Source organism: Phytophthora parasitica, assembly GCF_000247585.1.
Source record: "Phytophthora parasitica INRA-310 unplaced genomic scaffold supercont2.10, whole genome shotgun sequence".
NCBI classification, from domain to species: Eukaryota; Oomycota; class Peronosporomycetes; order Peronosporales; family Peronosporaceae; genus Phytophthora; species Phytophthora nicotianae.
In genome coordinates, this window is record NW_008648996.1 from 1,557,011 (window position 1) to 1,574,474 (window position 17,464).

At 48.9% G+C, this 17,464-nt stretch overlaps 7 protein-coding genes, 2 non-coding genes and 1 pseudogene across 10 annotated transcripts; 8 read left to right on the top strand and 2 right to left on the bottom strand.

Moving 5' to 3' along the window:
* Nucleotides 1-893: 893 nt before the first annotated feature.
* Nucleotides 894-2,016, top strand: PPTG_07009 (hypothetical protein). The gene has a single exon (XM_008901066.1). It carries the CDS (start codon nucleotides 1,043-1,045, stop codon nucleotides 1,913-1,915), a length of 873 nt encoding a protein of 290 aa, XP_008899314.1. The 5' UTR covers nucleotides 894-1,042; the 3' UTR covers nucleotides 1,916-2,016.
* Nucleotides 1,959-3,036, bottom strand: PPTG_07010 (hypothetical protein; the record flags this gene model as incomplete). The annotated part of the gene is made up of 2 exons (XM_008901067.1): nucleotides 1,959-2,179; nucleotides 2,251-3,036. The coding sequence occupies 2 exons, from the start codon at nucleotides 3,034-3,036 to the stop codon at nucleotides 2,024-2,026; spliced, it is 942 nt and encodes a 313-aa protein (XP_008899315.1). The 3' UTR covers nucleotides 1,959-2,023.
* Nucleotides 3,037-4,641: 1,605 nt separating this feature from the next.
* On the top strand, nucleotides 4,642-5,757 carry PPTG_07011 (hypothetical protein). The gene has a single exon (XM_008901068.1). The coding sequence runs from the start codon at nucleotides 4,654-4,656 to the stop codon at nucleotides 5,668-5,670; it is 1,017 nt and encodes a 338-aa protein (XP_008899316.1). The 5' UTR covers nucleotides 4,642-4,653; the 3' UTR covers nucleotides 5,671-5,757.
* Nucleotides 5,758-8,462: 2,705 nt separating this feature from the next.
* Nucleotides 8,463-9,839, top strand: PPTG_07012 (hypothetical protein; the record flags this gene model as incomplete). The annotated part of the gene is made up of 1 exon (XM_008901069.1): nucleotides 8,463-9,839. One exon carries the CDS (start codon nucleotides 8,463-8,465, stop codon nucleotides 9,837-9,839), a length of 1,377 nt encoding a protein of 458 aa, XP_008899317.1.
* Nucleotides 9,840-10,601: 762 nt separating this feature from the next.
* Nucleotides 10,602-11,319, top strand: PPTG_22002 (hypothetical protein; the record flags this gene model as incomplete). Its single annotated transcript, XM_008901170.1, has 3 exons — nucleotides 10,602-10,746; nucleotides 10,889-11,002; nucleotides 11,216-11,319. 3 exons carry the CDS (start codon nucleotides 10,602-10,604, stop codon nucleotides 11,317-11,319), a joined length of 363 nt encoding a protein of 120 aa, XP_008899418.1.
* Nucleotides 11,320-12,075: 756 nt separating this feature from the next.
* Nucleotides 12,076-12,246, top strand: PPTG_07013 (hypothetical protein; the record flags this gene model as incomplete). Its single annotated transcript, XM_008901070.1, has 1 exon — nucleotides 12,076-12,246. One exon carries the CDS (start codon nucleotides 12,076-12,078, stop codon nucleotides 12,244-12,246), a length of 171 nt encoding a protein of 56 aa, XP_008899318.1.
* A 726-nt stretch (nucleotides 12,247-12,972) lies between these two features.
* Nucleotides 12,973-13,209, bottom strand: PPTG_22003 (hypothetical protein; the record flags this gene model as incomplete). Its single annotated transcript, XM_008901171.1, has 1 exon — nucleotides 12,973-13,209. The coding sequence occupies one exon, from the start codon at nucleotides 13,207-13,209 to the stop codon at nucleotides 12,973-12,975; it is 237 nt and encodes a 78-aa protein (XP_008899419.1).
* Nucleotides 13,210-15,617: 2,408 nt separating this feature from the next.
* PPTG_20529 lies at nucleotides 15,618-15,688 on the top strand (annotated as a pseudogene). The gene has a single exon. The product of its transcript is annotated as a tRNA-OTHER (tRNA).
* Nucleotides 15,689-15,742: 54 nt separating this feature from the next.
* Nucleotides 15,743-15,812, top strand: PPTG_20530. The gene has a single exon. It is a non-coding gene; the product is annotated as a tRNA-Ser (tRNA).
* A 54-nt stretch (nucleotides 15,813-15,866) lies between these two features.
* On the top strand, nucleotides 15,867-15,937 carry PPTG_20531. Its single transcript has one exon. It is a non-coding gene; the product is annotated as a tRNA-Ser (tRNA).
* The last annotated feature ends 1,527 nt before the right edge of the window (nucleotides 15,938-17,464 follow it).

The following is a 17,464-nucleotide window of genomic DNA, read 5'->3' on the forward strand; positions in this document are numbered from 1 at the left end:
CGGATTACGAGGGATTTTTCGTCCCCCTATTCCGCGACATACGATTTGTTTAATCCAATGAAAGACTGCCAAATGGCTTTTTTGAGCCAATTGAAATGCGGAACAGCAGCGAGGATTATTCAACGGTAGCCGATGACGCTCTGTGGTGTAGAGCTCCATCCACTACTGCAAGACTTTCCAACGGAAAACCTGCTTAATCTTTGTTGTTTGAGTGGCCGTTGTTGGGCCACTCAAACAACAAAGATAAAGCAGATGTTGGGGCTTCTGCACGTTGTTTTCAGCGCACCTGCGCTGGAAACAATGGCATGCATGTTCACTTGTTGTTTCAAAATTGCTGACTACATAATCAGCCAAAAGGCTGCGCGGTCCATTCACGCGATGCTGAAGCGATTTGCTCCATTTTTTCATTGCGATAGTCGCGCCGCTTGGATCTCCAACAAAAGCAGCAACAACATTTGCTGCTGCTGTTGATTGTGTAGCCTCTTATGGCTTCGATGTCACCGTAAATGTATCCTTTCAAACGGGCATGGTGGACCCCGAGCGAAGTAAGTACGTTTACCGGTTCGTACCGGTAGTAAAAAATGTTGACGGGGTCCTTACAAACCGATCTTTCTATATCACGGATGTAGCCTATCCGATTAAACAGGTTTTTAACCCGTCATATCCGATCCAGCAGGGACGTACCTCCTGTGCTTGTAGAAGAAGGAGCGATCGTCGTATTAGACCCGAGTCCCTTCTACAGTGTAGAATGGATTTCGAAACCTCTATTGTACCCCAGAAGAGGCATCGGTGATACTTTCAGCATACATAAACCACAGTACCTTACCGGTATACAGATATGCTTTTTTTTTTCTCACGTCCCATCTTTTGGCCAAACCTTCACTTTTGCCCAATACAAAACCCAAGTACCATTCTTCTGTGGGGAAGATTACGCAGGTGTGTCCTTCTGGCCATTTTCGCCCTTCCATCCATGCAGACAAGCACATTCGCCGCCTGTGCCGACACCGCCTATTTCTTCTCCTGATAGACAATCGCCGCCTCCATGGCGTCCACCTCTGCAATGGGCACCCGCGCCTACGTGCCGCTGTCCGTTGCCTGGCTGGAGCAATTAGCCTTCAGCTTCTCGGCGCAGAAGGTCAAACGCGATGTCCGCTACATCCTGTCGGCCGAGCATCTTCCCTCAGGTCGCCGCTGGGCTGTCGTCTACTCCTTCGACGACTGCCGCGTCTTCCAGCGACGCCTGGCACGCGCACTCAGCGTGGGTCACCGCTGCGACGCGCCCTGCCCGTGGCTCTATAGCTTCGTTACCTGCTACTTCCCCAAGCCGCGGCTCTTCCACTCAGCGTCGAGTGGCCGTTTCGTTCAGAAGCGCTGCGAAGCGCTCGTGGCTTACGTCAAGACACTGCAGACGTCGCTGCTCAGTCGTGCCAGCCATTCGTGCCGTGTTCTTACAGAAGCAGTGGCCGAAGCGCTGTTGGATTTTGTTTGCGGCGGTGACACGCAGCAGTTCCCCATTAAGCAATGGGCATTCGCCGGACAACAGCATCGAGCTAGAGGCTCCATACACTCACTAACGTCGACATCGGATGAAGGAGACGACCCCATGGCGAGCTCCAGCCGTAGTCAGCGGACTTTACGAACTTGTAGCAGCCTCACGTCGACGTCGTCATTCATAGACGCGAGCTCGACGTACACTTTAGAAGCTGATATTCCCGTTGCCCAGACGTCAGATACCACCACCGCTCCCAAGACGTGTATACTGTGCGACGAAGCCATGGAGGCTACTGACGGACGGTATTACTATACGACGCGGCTGCAGTGCGGCCATCGATTCCACGACGAGTGCTTGATCCCGCAGCTCAACATCAACATGAGCTGCCCGACTTGCCACCAGTGTGTAACTAACAATATGTAGACAAGAGTATTTTAAGACGTAGAGAGTAGCTGAGCTAGTTAAGCCGTATTTATGTTATAAACTCCTCTCGTGAACTCTGTTTCATTACGAGTCATTGTCCAGACTGATTCACGCAAGCGCAGCCCGATCGTGAGGAGAGCTGTATTCCACGAAAGGCCCCTCCGAGGCTGGGGCATCCGGAAGGCGGTTCACCTTGGCAAACTCCATGTGATCCCAGTTCACTGTGCTCGCGATCCCAGGCGTCTGGTAAATATCGCGAAGGTACTGAACAACAAGCAAAATAAAGTAAATGTCAGTATCCCGAGCTTTCCTAGTACATTTTCTTGCCACCTTACGCCGACGATGTTCTGAAACTGCGTCAACTGCTGCTCGTTGGTTTTCTTCTGTATGTGATCGAAACGAATGAGTGTGTGGAACATGCTCACGTCTGCTTCCGTAAGTGTGTTGCCGACCAAGTATCGCTGTCTAGCAAGCATTTCGTCGAGCTTGGCAATGGTGGTGAAGAATTTGGCCAAACTGATTTGGGCAACCTCAGTGGTTGACGCTAGCGCGTGGGTGAAGAACCCCCTGTTGACCTCAGCCACAATTCCATCGTTGCTAGCATCAATTTCTCCTCCCAGCTCGTCCGGGTACAGCTGAAACTTGGACGGCGCCAGCTCCTCGAACGCCGAGTCAAGCATGCGCACGATGTCTGTCGAGCTGTCAGACACAATGGTTCGCTTCTTCTTGTCCCACAGCACCGGCACCGAAAACGTGCGCGACGTTGGATCGGCCATCTCGTACAAGTCGCGAATGAAATTGACATGGTTAACAGTGTCGGGAATGCATCCGGTCGTGGGGTAATGCATGTCGTTCATGCCTGTCACTGATGGTGTTTTCTCCGGGTCAACGAAGGTCCAGCCCATGTGCTGGTCGTTTTCGTTGTCTGGTCTCGTCCTCTGGTCTACTAGGTGCGTCACCGACAAACCGACCATGTCCTCAAGACCCTTGAGGTTGCGAGCTGCCAGCACTCGACACGCGTAGGGGCACGAGTACATGACGTAGAGATGGTATCGACCCTTTTCAGCCGGAAATTTGGCGTTAGCGGATCGTTCAATGCGGGAATCAAATTGACTGGGCATAGTTGCTAAGCGGTGGTGAGGAGGTTGGTCTTGATAGGAAATTGGGAAGTGAGCTCTTGGAGTTCTGGAGTTTCTTGTGGCACATTTCGATCATTATCAAGGTCAAGCGGACTGCATCATCGCTCGATCCTTGCTTTGGTTTACGCGGTGGCACTACAACACGCAGCTTTTCCGAGGAAGTATGCAATCACTGCTGATTGCAATTGCAAGGCCTCAGTCTTTTCATGGAAAGCTATAGTACTAGTAATATTATGTAGGCTAAGCTGTGGGGCAAGATTGCTTATGCAGAAGTTTGAGACGGAACAACATTCGAAGTACATGTAACACACCGTTTCCCGTGGAACGTCGATGCTGGCAATTGCAATGCTCATGTTGCGCAGATCTTAGTAAGGAACACCATTTCGTCACTACCAAGCGCAGCTGGGGCAAGCATTGACGCCCGCCCGTGATCAAACGATTCGAGTCACTGGTCGATCGCTCGGAATGGATTCTAGTCGTGCAACAGCAACCACCAGATGCGCTTTGGAACCACGAGAACGCCTTCACAGAGTATAGTCTGGGTGGCCTATCGAGTGGCAACTGCACACATTAATCTGTACCACCCAGGACGACAAGCCTCACAGGAGATTTCGTCGGCGACCCGGCAATAACAGTTTCTCAACGAGGAAAACGGGATCACAGGAATAAACCGCGACTGGAAGCGACTGTGGTAGATCATATGCACTTCGTGCATCACACAATTGTGGCTTCAACGCAAATATGTTGTCCAAAGGAGCGGAAGTGACAGTGGTCGGGGAAATGTCCAGACTTCGTTCATCAATAATGCAGCATCTAACGGCGCTTGGCACACGCGGATGGCGTCATCTACGTACAAACTGCAAGGAACAAGGTTGTTGCTCTGCAAAGAGCAGTTGACTTGTCCCCCACGAGCGTCATCCCAATCCGAGAGGAGCTTAAGACATCTCTCGAGGCACCAGCACCGCTATAACGGCTTAAGAGACTTATTAAGACATCTTATAAATGAACTATTTACATTAATTTCGAGACTTCTCTCTCTCTCACGATGTACATGTAGCGGCCTTGACAATGCTAGCATGGATAGCGTGGAACCCCCATAGACGTACGGAAGTCTCTGGTTTTTATGAATTGGTGACTATAGTCGTGTTATCGCTTTGACGACAATAACGATGACTTGGATTTAATCTCACTGCTAACACCGATCTTCTAGCCACTGTAGTGCTGCATGTAATATCAACAAATCTCCATTGCTGGCTGCACAAGGCCTACAATCTAGTATGCTGCGGGTGTGCAGAATCCTTTCTGAAGCCACACACACACACTCGTGTCCTACAGTACTTGTCCGTTTACGATGAGCTGCGCATAAGCCAACCGTCAACACGTCCAAGTTGAAGTTGACCATCATTCCCGCCGTTTGCTGAGTCCACGCTTTTCGACGCTTTAATTGGTCCATGCTTTATTCTCTTCCATGCTTCAACATGCTTTTTAATAGGTTGTTGACCAATCATTCACCCAAAACGTAAACGTAACCCAAACGTACCCATAACGTACCCTCGGATCACTATGAGAGCTGTGAGCATGTGACGTCACTTGTCAATCATGCTCAAGCTCATTTCTCGATTCTCTTCCAAGAGCTCAAAGCAACTCAAACTTTCTCCGTTCTCCACCATGGCCGCCCCAAAGCCCGCTCCGTACGACTTCAAGATCGAGCCCAACACTGATGCCCAGTTCCCCGCCGAAAAAGGCCGCTATCACCTGTACGTCACATACTCGTGTCCGTTTGCCTGCCGCGCACTTGCGGCCCGCAACTTGCTTGGTCTTGAGGACGTCATCACTTTCTCTGTGGCGCACCCCATCTTCCAAAAGACCAAGCCCAACGACCCCAATGACGAGCACAAGGGCTGGGTCTTTGTGGACCCCGCGAAGTCCCCCACGATGGTCGGTGCCAATGGCGAAACGTACCCCACTGACGACTGCGTGCCGGACACGGTGAACCACGTGACGTTCGTGCGTGATCTGTACGAAAAGGTGGACCCTGCGCCGCGTACGTTCTCAGTGCCTGTGCTGTGGGACAAGAAGCTGGGCACGATCGTGTCGGAGGAGTCTACGGGTATCCTCCGCACTTTGAACTCGGGTTTCCGTGACTTGGTGCCGTCCAACGTGCATTTGTACCCCGAGGAGCTGCGTGCAGAGATTGACGCTGCGAACGATGGAATTGTGGCTGAAATTAGCATGAATTTCTTTAAGAAAATGTTCGCACCGTCGCCTGAGGCTGCGGCTGAGTCGGCGACCAAGGCTTATGAGGCGCTGGCTAAGTTGGACGAGCTGTTGGCCAAGAAGAGATTCTTGGTGGGCAAGGGTGTCACGGAGGCCGATGTGCGTCTGTTCCACACGCTCATCCGACTGGACACGTACCAGCCGAAGACGGACAAACACCTGACGGACTACCACAACATCGAAAACTACCTGCGCGAACTGTACCAGATCCCTGGACTGAAGAGCACCGTGAACTGGAACCACGTCAAGATCGGCATGCTGAACAAGGCCCCCCATGTTGCTGCAGATGGTCCGTTTGTGGACTACGACGCCGCGCACGACCGAACCAAGCTTGAATAAGCGCAAGTCGAGGCGCAACGCACATGCAGTCTAACGTGTAATCTGACACAGCTTCAAGCTTAATACAATTGAATTTTTGGTCCTACCGCGTCTATTGCAGTTAACAGAATTGTTGTCCTCTGGCGAGAAGTTGATTTGTATCCTAGTACTATTAATTGGTTTGTATCCTAGTACTATTAATACTTGAAGTATTGTGTTTTACACACATTCTGTCTAAACGATGTCCTAACTCGATGTTTTAGCAAATCTTGAATAATGATCCAACATTGATTTACCTACCGTAATCGTCGAATTAACGTTGGATTACCATTTAATCGAAGAGTTAATGTTGTCGTATGAGTGTTTTCGTTGAATGCTGTAGTAAAAGCGCCAAACCAACGTCGAGCACGCTAAGTCTTTCTTAAGCCCGTGCAGCTGCATTACATAAGATGACAATTTCTATCGACATGCGTTGGACATATATTGTGCTGACCTACATCTAAGACATTGACTTAAGTGTCGTTGCGTCCGTTATTGGGGTCTCGACGCGGTCTATTTCTCGTTGGGTTTACTGTTTCGTCGTAGAGGTAATGTGATACCGAACACGCGAATACCGCTTCAAATGAGGATGAACATTAGTTATTTGCCGATTGGGCCGTGAAGGAGCAGGGCAGTGTGCAGGCAAGCAGTCAACAAGCTGGGAAAGAAGTGGCCGGGCATTGCCTTGTCGTTGTGGCTTTGCGTTGCAGCTGGAGAGTTGCTTTGTTATACACGAAATAGATTTGTCGTTGTTTTAGAGGCGCTATTCATAAGCCAAAGTTGACGCAAAGCACAATAAATTAAGTGTCTAACAAATACAATTCACAAGAACTCAAATTCGAAAGCTTGCTCTCTTGTTCTTCTGGTTCACTATCACGACTTCAAACGAAGACAAGTAAGATCAAACTTACTCTATCCCTAAAATGCAAAAAAAAATTAGAGCTAACAAGGTGTTACAGAAAAATTACGTTGGTACAACACATGTCAGCTAAACGCCACGATTCAGCATAAATGGCTCGCGATCAAGCATGGAACACACATGATTAACAGCGACATTAAGAAGGGTATTGCTGATGTTAGCAAGTGTGATTGACTCCAGTTAGTTGTAGTTTTCTACAAAAAGAAGCCATAATTTGGCAAATTCATGGCCATTTTCCAGCAACGTATGGAACACATCTTGAGCCTATTTCAGTCTGTTCCTGGTCCTTCTGGGTGACTTACTATGGCTGAGGCGGGCTGGGATAGCATGGGGTCACGAAAGCGTTATTGGCAAGAACGCTGAAATCTCTCCTCAGCCGTTCACCGATCAAACCGCCTGGAGAATTGTGTTAAATCACGAAAAGGATAAACAGATTTTGGAATATCAAGGTCTAAAGAAAAAATATTTGCTGCATAGCTTCTTTCCACTGCTTTACTAATGGAGCCCACGCGGATGGATAAGTGTCTAGGACGTTTTCAACCTCGCGTTGTATTCGCACATTTTCTGGATAAGCAGCAGAAAAAGCTCCAACGAGATGATGATGTCTGTAACGAGCGCCGGGTACAGCCAGAACACTCAGAAGCTCTGAAATTTCGAGGATGGCATGTTAACAAAAACTGTAAAACTGTCCAAATATTACAGGTGAGTTGAGATCGACGGGAGTTTGCCACATACAGTGATATGAATGACCACGGTGGATTACGCAACGGAGGATCTAAAGCGGGCTCCGTTGGAGCAGAGCATGGAAAATACAATATTTAATTATACGTAAAAATATCTTTCAATAATATGCATTATAATATCCAGCATTCAATAATAAATAATTCCGTGCAAAAAATAACATTATTATTGAAATTAGCTAATTTAAGCTTGGTTTTTGTAAGTCCACTAGATTAGGGTTGGAGTTTTGCTTCAAACCATGCAATAGTAATAATTATAATATTCTTCTACCAATAATAAGTAATTCCGTCAGTATAATACCCATAATAATCGTATTATATTATTTTTTCCATGCCCTGCGTTGGAGGCCACGAAGCCAGCTTATAGCGTAATAACTCTGAAACGGATTATTTCGAATCGAATACTCCACATTGCGAAAGGTGCAGATGCAGAGTCATTGCTGAACGACATCCGATGCTACAGGTATGACTGTATTGCCAATGCAATTCCACGGACCTGAAGATCATGATACAATCTGAGCACGTGCTCGATTAAACTATGATGGCGACATCGAAATACGTAGGAGCATTAGCACCAACAAGGAGCGCTATTTCATTTCGTACTCGAGTCTGCTGGTTAATTTTGTGAAAGTGTGTGCGTGGGGGGGGGCAGCTGTTAATGCTTTCTGTCGATGAAAATACTGCACTATGCGCTATCCCTGGATATTATCAACATGTTGCAAGCGGCTACCATCGCGCCAGATACCTCTCACCAGACTTATCGATCGCTCACGGATCCCTATCTGAAATACAACTTCCCGATGAACTGTCGAAAGAGATGCTAATCACGTCGACACTGCTTACCCGTTCACGTCAGCTCTGATTACATGAGGACAACTCAAGATCCAGTAACCATTGTATTGAAAACCTAGATAACCGAGCACAAATTTGTGCTAAGAGTAGGTTACTCACGACGTACAGGAAACATAGGCCGCGTTTGTTAGCATCTCCCGCGAGTACTGGACGCCTCTAGCTCTGCGTGAAGTTGTCGTAGCTCGTATGCGAGCAAATAGGCGAGTTGCCTTCATTGTCCAATCTCCTGTCTTCAACGAAAGATCATTCCACCCTGCCAGATCATGAAGCTTTCCAGCACAGTTGAATTTGTTGCCGTTGCTGTATCCGCCATCACGTCTTTGTCTTCGGCTCAACAGCCTGGCACCCGTGTACCCGAGGTGCACCCCTCTCTTCCGTCGCAGCACTGCACGATAGTCACGGATGTGCTCCAGCAAGTTGGCAAAACGGGCGCGAAAGTTGCAGTATGTGTTACTGAAGATTCTTCAGTGGTGATCGATGCAAATTGGCGTGATGTGAACGCTGTTGGAACGCTTAACACTTGTGTGAAGAATGACAAGTGGAACACGACAACCTGCTCGACACCGACAGCATGTGCTGCGATCTGTGGCCTCGAAGGAGCAGACTACACCGGGAACTTCAGTATCACGGCAATCGGACAGGAACTGTCTCTGAAACTTCAAACCCCGAGTAGTGTTGGCTCCCGCGTGTACATGCTTGACGCATCGGGGAAGAAGTACAAACAGTTTCAGTTGCTAAACCAGGAGTTTACGTTCGACGTCGATGTCTCTAACTTGCCGTGCGGATCGAATGGAGCACTATACTTTGTCAAGATGGATCCTGATGGAGGCTCTGCACGCTTCCCAAGCAACACGGCTGGTGCTGCATACGGCACAGGTGCCTGTGATGCTCAGTGTCGACAAGATCTCCACTTTGTCGACGGAGAAGCCAACCTGAATGGTTCGTACGGCTCGTGCTGCACTGAGATGGACATTTGGGAGGCCAACAGCATGGCTACTGCCTACACAACCCACTCCTGCTCTACCAAAGGCCAGCAGAGATGTTTCTCTGTCGAGGACTGCGGTAACACGGACGAAACTCGCTACACTGGTTGGTGTGATAAGAACGGGTGTGACTTTAATCCGTTCCGAATGGGCCACCAGAACTTCTACGGCCCTGGAAAACAATTCGACATCGACACGACTCGTCCATTCTCAGTTGTCACGCAGTTTGTGACCAACGATAATACGGACACTGGCGAGTTAGTCGAAATTCGGCGCCTGTACAAACAAGACGACCGAGTCATCTCAAACCCAAGCAGCACGTGGCCTGCGTTGAAAGGCACGGACTCCATAACGGAGGTCATGTGCAACGTATCCAAGACCTACTTCGACGACCCTGCCTATGTCGGCAATCTAGCTCAGCTGGGGCGAGACATGATTGGTGGCATGACGCTCGCCATGAGTGTCTGGGTCGACTATGGCTTGAACATGAGCTGGTTGGACAGCCATTTTCCGGGAGATGATCCGGCATTACCAGGATATCTACGCGGCGACTGTCCGTTTCCTGGCGGCAGTCCAGATACTGTGTTTGCTCAGAATCCGGATGCAGGCGTCAAGTTCATGAACATCCGCTCGGGTGACTTTGGATCTACATACTAGAGGGAGAAGAGCGCCACTGACGAAAAAAAAGTGAAAAACAACCATTTGATTTTCAAAATGAATACGACCATTGATTTAAATCGCTATAGCTGTCGCCCGGCTATTGAAGCAAGGGCTGTGAAATACAAGTAACGAATTGTTTAATGCCGAACGATGTGCTTCGACGTTTAAAAACGGTTCAAAAATGCTTTTTATAACTTTAAAAAAAATCGTAAGAATCACACTTATCCATGGGTACAATGTGGTTATGGTATACTAGTAGTATGTGGACTTTAGCGTACAATCCGAACACTTATGGCTTCGTTTGAGATTCCAAATAAATAAGTTGCCATCTTCACAAGTCCTTTCAATTATACCTCTTTGAAAGGACTTGTCATGATGGCCAAAAAATAAACCTTGCATATCTTCACTATACACGAGTAAATTATATGAAGTAAGCCCGATATGGTTTAGCCTAAAATGTATTTACATATATGTATGTATGATGTCCAACACTGCTGATCTATCAAGCTTGTACCACGAACACGTTTATTTACGTACTCAGGAAGATATCAACGCCAAGCGGGAACGAACCTGCTAGTAATCACTGCACACCTTATGAGTAAACACTTTAGTCACTTGAAATTAAATGAAAAAAAAAAACTTATCCAATCGTGTCCAAATCTGCCCAACTTATTCAAACCTGAATACTAGCATTAGTAGTAAATTAAGTTGCTTTACTAGCTATAGTTGTCCAAATCTGTCCAAATTTGAAAGATTTCTATGAAGCACGCAACAACTTCTGCTACTCTGGGCGGCTCTCGGACGCTAATGGAGTACCACTGCCACACCAAGGTCATCGCAATGGACTATACTTACAAGACCATTAAATACAATCTCCCTCTTCTCAATATTCTATCGCTGACTGGTACTGCCACTTGCTTAGCGCTAACCATGAAAGGAAGCAGGCCTTGTGGGCTATGTCAATACTTCAGCTTTTTTTCTCGGCGTGGATGCCATATTCACAAGTGTTACCCTTACTGATAGGGATTTAGCGTCAATGAATGCAGTCCGTACAGTAATCCAAGGTTTCCGCTTTGATAAGCAGGTGGCACATGAACAAAACATTGCCAGCAAGTTCCGACACGTTCTAGGAGAAATCACAGCTGACACTCCAGCTCTTGGTCTGTCAAATTTTATGAATACTTGCCAGACAGATGCCCGTGAAATCATCTATCATGTACTCTACAGTTGAAGCACGAACGGTGGCAATTGTTGAAACCCAGTGAAATCACGATAACATTAGCATGTAAAACATGGTGGAAGTTTAGGTCTGGTTAGAATGGGTATGATCTGGTTGATATTAAAATCTCTAAATTTGCAACACATCTTTGTAGAGGGCAAAATTAAGGAGGGCCATTTGGAAGGAGAGCCATTTCAACAGAAAGGACGACTTGTCAGACAGAAAAACGACACTCAGGCATTGTTCGACTTCAAGTAGATAGATACAAAACATAAGATGAATAGGACCGTGTCCGTTGCAGAGGTCGTACTCCAGCAAAATATGACCAATTTACCATTGCATCTTACCACGTAAGAACACAGAAGACGTAGCATTTCAGTCTGTCCTTATGCATAACATTTATTTACGTCACTTTACGAGTCGCCGCCGGGTGAAGACAGCTTGAAGCCTCCCCAGCTCAACCCCTAACTTTCAACAAAAACTACGGATCTGTCATTGTTGCTCAACGCTGATCCTCGAAGCGAAAGAATCCAAGACCTCCCTCCCCTTGGTGACTACACCACACCATCGGCGGTAAGTACAGCTCTTGAAGACCTTCCGCCTTTGCTAGACGACCCATCTACTGCTGCACCTGAACAGCAAAATTATGAGGCAGACTTTACCAGTGCCGGGGGCACGCAAGCTGATTGTCTACCGCTTCCAAGCGTTCAAGGCTCGCAGCGCTATTTGATTGACAGCACTGTCGTCAATGATGAGGGCATCAATTCAACCCGGTGGTTAGTGGAAATCTCACCTCCGCCAGAAAACTCTTATGCATCCGAAGAGGAAGCGTTTGCAGCCTTGCACAACTGGAGGAGGGATCATGGGTTCAACGTAACTAAACGGCGAGCTTTCTACACGATAGCGACACCGAAAGTGGCCTGGAAGCGAGGGTTAGATTGCGACCGAGGGGGAAAACCAAAGTGTACTCAACGTTTGAACGCCGAAGGCCGACAACGACCAATGCGAGGTTCAATGGGCATTGGATGCCCCATGAAGATTATCGCACGGGCCGTGGATGCTAGCACTCCTGTCGGTCCATGGCAAATTGTGCACACACGCAACGGCAGTCGCCTACCCAACATCCTCCTTCAGAGGACGCTCGAGTTCATCCAGGTCACCGGCAACGTGCTGCTACTGCTGTAAATGAGCAAGAGGCGGCTTCATCACTACAAGCAATTGTCGAATCACAGACAGCAGTTGGAATCACAACCGGGCGTGTACGAGCTAGTTTAATGCAGATGGACCCCAGCTCTTTCGTGATTCTGCAAGATATTGCCAACATTAGGAGCAATTCTCGTAGGAGTGAACTGTCGACTCGCACCGCCATGGAACTACTCTTGAAGCGCCTTCAGCAGATGGGTTCTACTACCGATGGGAGGTTGAACCCGACTCGCAGCGACTGCTGTACATGTTTTGGGCTCACCCTGGAACCCTTGCTCTGTTTCGGCGACATTGCGATGTAATTGGAATGGATTGCACATACAAACCCAACAAATACAAGCTACCGTTATTAAACATAATAGCTTTGACGGGGTTTAACACGGTTCTTCCCGTTGCACAGTGCTGGTTACTGAGAGAGAAGGAACAAGACTATTTCTGGGCAATGGATACTTTTCGGACTTTCTTGGATGAAATAGAATTTGCTCTGCCTTGCGTGTTACTCACCGACAGAAAACTGGCGTCGATGAATCTCTCTTCGATGCTCTAGATAGCGTATTAGAAGGTATATCTGTACTCATTTGTAGGTGGCACATGAACAAGAATGCCATCAGCAAAGCACGTCAAGTGCTGGGACAAGTACCTGTCCTGAGCCCGGCTCCAGGTCAACCAAAGTTTGAAAATACCTTACAAACGGGTGCTTTCCTGGCCTTATACTACGCTGCCGTAGATGCAGTCACTGAAGAAGAGTTTGAGCTGAAGAAGACCGCCGTCCTCATCCCCACCCACCGTCTTAAAAACAGGTTCGTAGGTCCTAGCCTTGGCCTTAGACAGTAGTTTGTCGACCATTGCTACAGGTAGACCGAGGTCCGCCACGATGTAACCGCAGGCTAGGAGTGTTTGGCTTGGGCGCCATTTCATAAATGCAGCGGACGCATCTGTGCGCATCGGACACGCTTTCACAACAACTGGATTTTTGTATGTAGGCTCATTCAAATCTACTTTAATGGATTCTGCAGCTGACACGCCGGCGTGCAACGGACACGCTTGGTTGTAATTTAGTTTTAGTATAGTAAAAATCTGTACAATCTGTTGGATGGTTTGGATTCTGAAAGAAATCATCAGATGTCTGCAAAACATCTTTTGACCTAAAAACGGGCCTGCCTGCCCTTTCTGTTGAAATGGCTCTCCTTCCAAATGGCACTTCTTAGTGTTGCCCCTTTGTAGAAATATTTACGCAAAGTGTAAGATCTGGTCACATGACAGATGACGCGATTTGCATTCGGTGTAGCCAAGCTTACATCATGCTGTAGCCTCGTCGGCGGGACAGCTTGCACAGAGGCATACTCCGTGGAAACCGCTTTGCATCAGTGACCGTGTGGGCACAGTCTGGGTGCTAAACCAAACACATACTTGTGGGAAGAGGTTCGATCTGTTGTAATCAGCCACTTAGATCGTGGCCAATGCCCGGGCCTCTTTTAGAGCTGCCCAGGGAGGTCCATATACATGAGATCATTCAAATACCGAGTCGAAAAGTAAAACCATTTGACCCCTCGCCACTTCGACCCTCATTGGTGGGAACTCCACAACTAAGCGTGAGCTGCCGCATCTGTGTACTGGAGCCAGCATTTGGCGAGTCTACAGTCATCGGTCGAGACGTGGTCCATCAATTCCATCCAGCATCCTGTCCTGCATCAAGGATAGATTTGTATCACCCTGTTCTGTGTCTCACAGTTCTATTGTGAATTCAGCCATACGTTTAAGTCTATTCCCACCGGAATCAATCCTGGCTTGTCAAGTTCCCCTCGCGACATTGACATTCAGGAAGTTCTCCAAGCTTCTGGAAATACACTGAGTGGCACTGAACTTTAAGCAAACTAAGCTCCGATAAACAGCCACATTCGTTGTGTGCACAAGCTTTGTATTTTAACCCTTTCGTGATCGGACACTTTTAACCTGGCTATGCTATATTATACTATACAAGCTAACTCATTAAGGCGTCAAGGGGGGGGGGGGGCAGATCCATGTATGACAGGTAAAGGCTCAAGCAGTGGACGCTCTGAAGATGTAGATGATGGCAGACCAGTATCATGGTCTGTTCCTGTATCGGATTGTATGATTTCGGCTAACTCTGAAGATGAATGTGAATGTAGTGGATTGACATGGCTACGTGGATTCTTGGTTGCCACGATAGGCAATAATTTTCCAGTGCTGCTTGTTGTTTTACTTGGCTCCAAGCGCGTTCTCATATCGTTCTTAGAGAATGAGAGAATTCAATCGCAGACACAAGCAGCAAAATCGCTAAGCATACACAACACGTTATCATCTCTGTGTTAACGACATAGTTGGCGTTTCGGATGGCCGTGATGAGATCGATTTGCAGCTGTGTTCGTTGGTTGGCAGGCGATCTGCATTAGCTTCTTCGGGTTGAGTCCGACATTGGAACACAGTATACGGTGATGGGAGTTTTGAAGAGGGTGGTTGTGTCAGAATGTCGTCTAGACGAAGTGAGTGCATGAACACTCGCTGGTGATTCATAAATGCTTGATCGGCAGACGTGGCGAATAGTCCTCTACCGTTGCGGTAGCGTAATAGACCTGAACGACACGCAGTAACTAGGTCAACTTTGCAGCGGGGCTGCCGTAGCTAAGCGTCAGAGGAAGACATACGACTCAAAGAGTCCCTAAAACCAAGTTCCTTATCCGAAGGAAACTTACAGCCCAAGAACCAGGGCTCAAAGTTATTAAGAACACTAATAACTTTTATGCTTCAAAACCAGAAGTGTTTTATTTATCTTTATTGCGGCCAAGCCGCTATCTATGTTTAACTATCTAGCATAGTTAAACCTAATCAAATGCATATCGTGTGGTCTTCAGCCTATGTACTGAGGCCACTGTTAACTCTACGAGTCATGTACTGAGAGTCTGTTAACTCTTCTGGTACTCCGTACCCGTGTGTGCGCCACACCCGTGTAACCCCGTTACACTCTCCCCCACTAAAACGAGAACTTACCCGTTCTCGAAAGTACCTCAGCGAGGTCTTGCCAAGACCTCGGAAGGCACTGCGCCTCATCCTTGCGTACTCCAGCTCCCCGAACTCACGAACACCTTTGCATCTCTGATGCGTGACCCTTCGCCTGCGTGCCACGGCCAAACGTCAACAGCGCGCCGCGCATCAAGTTGTCACGAGGTCCCAGACCATTTTGCGCACGTCGTGCCTGCTCCGAGAGCTGCCACACATACCTTCGTGGCCGGGCACCACGCTGCTGATATGGCACACGTTCAATGAGCTGCCAACCTGATGTGAGCCAAGCTCAAGAGCCTTGAGCTCCATGATCACCAGAACCTTGGGCTCCGACCATATAGCTCAGTGGTCGAGCGCTCGCTTGAAAAGCGTGAGGTCCGTGGTTCGATACCACCCTCGAGTACACAGTCCACATACCTTGACTAAGGTTTTGGGACTCACTCGATCCACGGGCAGCGCCCACCGAGCTCAATGGTCGAGCGTTGGCTTTGAAAGCCACAGGTCGGTGGTTCAATTCGACCCGGCCACAGCCCTCTCATACCATGAGCAATAGTCCGTACACGGACAAGTTTACGGGTATTGCCCTTGTAGCTCAATGGTAGAGCGTTGGTTTTGATAGCCAAGGGTCGGTGGTTCAATCCCGTCCAGGCCACACCACCTTCGCTGTAACAGCGCAATTCCAACATTGTATTATGCTCCTTGAGCAAGTTTCTTCGAAACAAATACGCGTCAATCAGGACGCTTGTGCTTGGACCTCGTCCAACACAACACGAAGCATCCGCTTCCGTCGGGACCACGTCCCCAACATTACGAGGCACATCTGCCTCCTGCTCCCGCTGCGAGCACCGATTCTCATACTTGAGATGGATGTTCAGCCTCTGGTCAGAGCCTGAGCTCAGCTACCGACCTGTAGACACCCCGCACTATTGGAAGCGCTTAGCGCTTGGCGACGCAGTCGCGAGCCCATGGGACTTATTGGCAGTGGGTGTGCCAGGTCATAGGCTCAGGGTAGTCCTCACGGAGGGGTACCTCGAACTCCCAGGAGTTCTGTGAATGTGGATACTTCACTAAGTACTGGGTACGACCCCGGCGACGACGCCGAGCCACAAGGCGTTCCACATGATAGTGGGGCTCACCGTGCTCGTCGAGCAGAGTTGGAGGAGTGCGTGCCTCAGCTGGATTCCCGCGCTGCGAATCAGCACTCGTCTGCGTCCTCACGACGCATGCGTCCCTGACGCGAACGACCACGTTCATCGCGAAGCGGTCAGTCTTGAAGATATGCTCCACCCCGTGGACTGTTTGTAAGCCCTATTGTTGATTCACAACCAGGTCCCGGACCTTGAGCACTAATTTGCTCAGCTGTATCTTCAGCTTGACTTGTTCCTGCATCTCGAGCATTTCGCTCGGCAAAATGTGGCTTCACCATATGCTGTTGACCAGATCCCCGTGGTTCTACCACTTGCTGTCGCCCAGCCTTCCGTGATTACACCACCTGCTGTCCCGCACGCGGCCTAGCCGCTTTCTGCCGATTCGGCGCCAGTGACTCGGCGCTCACACGAGCCGGGTCCTGGTATGGCTTGAGTAAGCCCACGTAAAACACCGGGTGGGTGCGCATCTTCTTTGGAAGATTAAGCGCGTACGCTAGGCCCTTCCTGGCCACGACCTTGAACGGTCCAATGAACCTAGGTCTTAGTTTTGTCTTAAAGACGGCAGACACTGCGTGCGTAGGTAGGTTTTTTTGCGTTTACTAAAACGAGGTTGCCGACCTCAAACCTATCCACATTTCCTCTGCACCGAGCATCCGCATGCTCCTTTTGCAGGTCTTGGTTCTCGGCCATAGCGTCGCGCACCTGGCGCATAACGCTAAGTCTCGCCGAGACAAAGTCATCGACTTGCTTGCGTACCGCAATAGGGCTGACATCAGCAAGCCGCTCGGCTATTCCTCCCCCGTCAAGCCCTGAGCCACCACGTGGCGGCGTCAGCGGGATTCGAGGATTCACAAGGCCGCTCACATAGAACGGGGTGAAGCCTGTGGAGGCATGTACCGCATTATTCAATGCAAACTCAACAAGTCGGAGCATCGTGCTCCAGCGTTTCGGCGCTTCAGCGCATACGCTTCGGAGGATGTCCTCCACAACGCGGTTAACGCGTTCAGTTTGACCATCGGTCTGTGGATGAT

Coding starts and splice junctions, on each gene's coding strand:
- PPTG_07009 (XM_008901066.1), top strand. CDS start 1,043: ATGGCGTCCACCTCTGCAATGGGCACCCGCGCCTACGTGCCGCTGTCC.
- PPTG_07011 (XM_008901068.1), top strand. CDS start 4,654: ATGCTCAAGCTCATTTCTCGATTCTCTTCCAAGAGCTCAAAGCAACTC.